At 38.5% G+C, this 6,000-nt stretch overlaps 1 protein-coding gene across 2 annotated transcripts in view; it reads right to left on the reverse strand.

Annotated features, from left to right (window-relative positions):
* Positions 1–4,301, reverse strand: part of phb2a (prohibitin 2a) — a 36,347-nt gene extending 32,046 nt beyond the window's left edge. For both annotated transcript variants that reach the window (XM_024435033.2, XM_024435032.2), the window contains exons 1-2: positions 4,186–4,301; positions 2,071–2,200 (exon numbers count right to left, since the gene is read on the reverse strand). In XM_024435033.2, the coding sequence (XP_024290801.1) occupies positions 2,071–2,200; positions 4,186–4,206 (151 nt within the window). In that variant the 5' untranslated portion in view covers positions 4,207–4,301. The remainder of the gene's footprint in view (positions 1–2,070; positions 2,201–4,185) is intronic.
* Between the last annotated feature and the right edge of the window lie 1,699 nt (positions 4,302–6,000).

Here is a 6,000-nt window from a genome sequence, read left to right on the forward strand (position 1 = left end):
TATCATTTGTTTTTATTTTACATTTTGATGGTAGTTTATGCATTTCTTTCTTTAATTGAACAATACAAAAAATAACACTTATTTAGTTTACCTTCTTAGCTATGAGTTCACGCTTTGTCTAGGACAGTGAATAAGTAAGGGCTACGCAGACGTGAGCATCCTGAAGCAACAAAAGCACAAATAAAAAAGCAGCGGGGGTGTGCTGACACATGCTGTTCAGAAATTCCCCATATACCTATATGTATTGCAGTAACATGCAGTTCATAATGTTAGCACTAAGCGTCACTATTTGTATTGAGAACATTTACTACAGTCAAAGGTCATGCAAACAATCACTGTCACCACTAGTTACAAACAAAGTCATAATCCCGGCCCACTTAAAAATACGTCTCTTCTTAAAATTTCATTTTAAACATAACCCTAACCACAGTGCTAACCTTATGCCTAAACTTAAGTGAAGCCAACTTTACAATAGACAATTTTGACTTTGTTTCCACTTGATGGCACAGCCACAAGAGCTCTCATAAGTTAGTGGTTCATTACTTATCCAAACCCTATGAATATTACACTGTTACTCAATACAAAAAGTATTGGCTATAGATCTCTCTCAACTGCAAATTTCATGCACTGATTAATAAATAAAAAAATGTATGCAGGCAAACACTTGCACTGGTTTTAATAACACGCATATTAATTTAGCAAGCTAAAGAAAAGCTGACGCCCTTTTGTACATTGCGTTGTAACGTACAATTGACCTTATATTAGCGCCCAAAAAACATAATACTTCCAGGTCAACTGTAGTACAGTTGAGTACCACAATCTCTACCCTTTCCAGCAAAATCAATGACGAGACCTTCATGCTGCCCGTCTTTGCATGATTGAAGAAAATGAGCTCCATCTGGTCTTTTTAAAAATGGCGGGTGGGTAAGCGAAACCTACAGCGTGTTAGGGGGTGATAAGCTGTGTGGGCAAACTGCTTTTTATACCTGATCTTATCACCTCTAAAATGTAAATAAAACACTAAAGAGTTTATATGTGTCATTACATACCCATTTAAAGGTTTGTGCCAAATTTGAATAAGGTTTTTAGGGTGGCGCTAAAGTGATCTTCAGAAGTAAACAGCGTCTGGTGCGGCTTTTGAGAGTAATGTCTCGATGCAAAAAACGAATGCATTCAGTTGTACAATTGACTAGGTATCCCCCGTTACCCGATCACTATCCCCTTCTTGTTTTTAATCTGCAAGAGAAGCGCTACACCTGGTGGAGAAAGGCTGTACGACAGAATAAGTGGCATTATGCATGCTGTACGTTACGTCATGACACGTCACAATTTAACGTACAGCGTCAGAGTGATCAGTATTGTCTACTTTCCCCCAATACTCATCGGGCTATTACCATGTCAATCAACGCTAGAATAGAAACGTAGTTCACACCCCAGATTGTAGCAACTGTTGGCATCAGTCCCATTTGTTTTCATTGAAGCCGTACGGAATGGGGTTCGTCAACAGTAGCTGGCTAGTTACAACAACCTTATCATGAAGGCAAGCACATGGACTAAAGGAACTGCACCAACTGTCTTGCATTTTGTAGATTGCATATTTCGGAAAGCTAACTAAACCGACAAGCCCAGACAGTAAGTGTTATTTTTGTATTAAGTCAAAAGACGAGTTAGCTAGTGCTGGGCTGGCGCATAAATTAACAGCTGTTAGCACATCAGCAAAGGATTGCTAGCTAGCTGGCTAGATTTACAAGGGTTAACTAGCCAGTTAATGTTAACTAGCTAAGTGAGGATGTGATAAGGACAGGCCTGCTTGCTCGGTGAAATGTACTTTTGATTATTTCAAATGTTCTGGCAGTGCAGGCCACTCAACATCGAACCACCATACTTTCTCCCATTATAACACAGGACTGAATGATATTCAATGAGCAGCTCACGTAGCGCACCCTCTTCAGGCAACCATTGAACATTTTAGAACATTAACGCATTTAAGTTGCAGGCGTATTTGTTCATTCTATCGGCACGATCGGTGGATAAATTGGTCAGGCTCTAATAGTATGTCTTGTCCTTTACCTGTGTATGTGGCTTCCTTGACTCCATAGGCAAGTGCTCCTGCCCCTATAAGCAGCTTGAATCCAAGACCTGCACCCCTTGGACCAGAGCCCATTCTGCTAGCCATCTGCCTCAACTGCCCTAGCAAACCCTGTAAAATGAGGGAGAGAAAAGAGAAAGCTCAAACAATGGCAGTTACAGGACAGTCAGACAGAGATTACATCAGTCACAGTGGTAGCTAGCTGAACTTTAAGAGCATGTGGTTATCACATAATGGAGCAGACTTCAAAATAAATTGTGTAACATCTACTACTAGCAAAATCTGTAGATATTGTTATGATGGTCTGATTAATCATTTGTGTGCAAACTTTTCCTTACAAGCCACAATGTTGAATGACATTCCTTTTGCTACTCGAAATTTGACAACATATCCACAAGAGGTTATTCTTTACCCGAGTTAGGCAGAGACGTAAAGTTTTTATCTTTGATATTCAATTAATGACAATGAAAGTGGTATATCCGGAATCAGGGCAGAATATAAAACTAATTTTACCTTGGTAAAACCATATAGAATACCACAGTTTGAGTCATAATACCCATAAAACCTTGATGGCAAACAGGAAAATGGTTCAAATTCACCATACGGGAATTTTAGAAATGGCTGTGTTTCATGTAAGCATACCCTGGGGTGACGTTTTGACAACCGTGTAATATATTTGCCTGTATTTACCCCCCTAAAAATGAAATGCTAATTGACTGCTAATATGGCTAACAAAGATCTACATATGCCATGATCTGGATGAGACTGCTGAATCGAGGCAAAGGGAAGAATCTCTGTATTAACTATCTAATGTCAGCTAAATGTGGTTGTGAATATATTGGCCAAATGTCTAAATGGACAATTCTGTAAACGGTCTTGTGCATGACTTGAACTGACACAATAGAGCCCCACATTGGATGTGTCATAATACCCATAAAACCTAGAGGTCAAACAGGGAAATGGTTCCAATCGTTTTTTCCACCATAAGGGATTTTAGAAACACTTAATATAAGGGCTGTGATTCGTGTAGCCTTACCCTGGCGTGACATTTTGATAACCATGTAAATCTCTCTCGGACAAGCTGACTTTCATCCTTATATTTGACTCCATTTACTTCAGATAAAAAAAACTGCTAAATTGGCATCAACATAGAATTCATGCAAGACTACAAATCCCTGCAGGTCATCTCTAGCTGACACCTTTGCTAAATTGTGTCAATTTAAAACTTGCACAAGACAGTGCACAGAATAGTCCATTTAAAGAAATATAACCAATTGATACATTACTACATTGAACTAAGATTAGATAGAGATTCTTACATTTGGCTCGTTTCAGCCATATCATGTCATTTGTAATTCTTAATGATAGCCACATTAGCGTTTCATTTTGGGGGAGTAAATACATCACCTTGACCGAGAGAGATTTACACGGTTATCAAAAGGTCATGCTAAAGTAAGCCTACACGAAACCGAGACCTAATTTGAAGTGTTTCTAAAATCACATATGGGAAAAATGAATGGTGCCAAAAAAAACTATTGTAACCAAATTTACTGTGGATATTTTGTCTCAAATTTCGAGCAGCAGGACAAACCAGTAGAGTATACTATACTTTTATGCAACACTCTGGCTTGTAAGGAACATTTACGATTTTGCACACGTCTCAGGCTGTAACGATTTTTTACAGCCTGATTAATCAGACTAGTGTCAAGATATCTTCGTGGCAACCTTCAACTTCATCCTTTCATAATGGACAATTACAAAACAAGTGGGTGTGGACTAACGTTGGTAACGTTAACTAGCAATGATTCTCAAACTGATAAGCTCGAGCGTGCAGTATACTAGCACCATCGGTCTCAGGCAGGATAATATAGTTCCTATCCATATGAATGGTCTACCTCGCAAACCGCTGTCTATCTTGCTAGTTAAGTCAGCTATCATTCTCATTCAAAAGCTAATGCTAGGTTGCATAGCTGGCGAACATGGTTGCTTCTACGGCGTTCCGTTTATATTAATTATTGCACAAGACCAAGTTAAATTACACAAATAATGTAGCTACTGTATTCGCTAGCTGCTTAAAAATGACGGTTTCAACTTACACCGGGCTCTTTATTCGCCATGCTTTGTTCTTGTTGGAAAGCTTAACTTGAAGTGAATCGAAGGTCACGTGTGTTGAAAGTAGCACTTCCTGTGGGTGGAGCATCATTGAAAAATGTAAGCTTTATTTATTTCAGCGAGCTAAACACACCTGCTGCTGCAAACAGAAGCTCAAAATGCACAGATTCCAGTATGATGCAATTCAGTATGCTGAAATTGTACAATTATTACAAAACGGAGGTAAAGCAATGGTCTCATTCTGAAATGTACAGAAGTTGAATTCACTGTAGACAATTACATTTTACACATTGCACATAAATGTGACTCAAATGTATCCAGTCCCTACATGGTCTATTGGACCCTATGAGTCTCTAAAGCCTTGTTCACACTGGCAGTTTGAAGTAACTCAAGTGTTCCGTATATAGCCGAATTGAATCTGATCTTTTTCCTGCAGTCTGAACAGCCAAAAAGCACATACAATCAGATATTTCTAAACACATTTCAATCCACCTTCATAGGTCAAATCAAATTTTATTCCTCACAAACACGTGTTTAGCAGATGTTATTACGGGTGTAGCGAAATTGTGTTTCTTGCTCTGACAGTGCAGTAATATCTAACAATTAATATCTAGCAATTTCACAACATATACCCAATACACACAAATCTAAGTAAAGGAATAGAATTAAGAATATATAAACATATGGACGAGCAATGTCAGAGCGGCATAGACTAAGATACAGTAGAATAGTATAGAATACAGTATATACATATGAGATTAGTAATGCAAGATATGAAAACATTATTACAGTGACTAGTGTTCCATTTATTAAAGTGGCCAGTGATTTCAAGTCTATGTACACTACCGGTCAAAGGTTTTAGAACACCTACTCATTCAAGGTTTGTTCTTTATTTTTACTATTTTCTACATTGTAGAATAATAGTGATGACATCAAAACTATGAAATAGCACATATGGAATCATGTAGTATTCAAAAAAAGTGTTAAACCGATTCTTTAAAGTAGCCACCCTATGCCTTTGACAGCTTTGCACACTCTTGGAATTCTCTCAAACAGCTTCATGAGGTCGTCACCTGGAATGCATTTCAATTAACAGGTGTGCCTGTGGAATTTCTTTCCTTCTTATTGCTTTTGAGCCAATCAGTTGTCATGGACTCAAACAGTGGTATACAGAAGATGGCCCTATTTGGTAAAAGACCAACTACATATTATGGCAAGAACAGCTCAAATAAGCAAAGAGAAACAAGAGTCGATCGTTACTTTAAGACATGAAGGTCAGTCTATCTGGAAAATGTCAAGAACTTTGAAAGTGCAGTCGCAAAAACCATCAAGCACTATGATAAAACTGCCTCTCATGAGGACCGCCACAGGAAGGAAGACCCAGAGTTAATTTTGCTGCAGAGGATAAGTGCATTAGTTACCAGCCTCAGAAATTGCAGCCTAAAAATAAATGCTTCAGGGTTCAAGTAACAGACACATCACAAGCATTTCGTTACACTCGCATTAATATCTGCTAACCGTGTGTAGGTGACCAATAAAATTGGATTTTGATTTGACATCAACTGTTCAGAGGAGACTGTATGAATCAAACCTTCATGGTCGAATTGCTGCAAAGAAACCCCTACTAAAGGACACCAATAAGAAGAAGATACTTCCTTGGGCCAAGAACACGAGCATTGGACATTAGACTGGTAGAAATCTGTCCTTTGGTCTGATGAGTCCAAACTTGAGATTTTTGGTTCCAACCGCCATCCCTTTGTGAGATGCAGAGTAGGTGAACGGATTATCTCTGCATGTGT

The sequence above is a fragment of the Oncorhynchus tshawytscha genome, linkage group LG10 (genome assembly GCF_018296145.1).
Source record: "Oncorhynchus tshawytscha isolate Ot180627B linkage group LG10, Otsh_v2.0, whole genome shotgun sequence".
Classification (NCBI taxonomy): domain Eukaryota; kingdom Metazoa; phylum Chordata; class Actinopteri; order Salmoniformes; family Salmonidae; genus Oncorhynchus; species Oncorhynchus tshawytscha.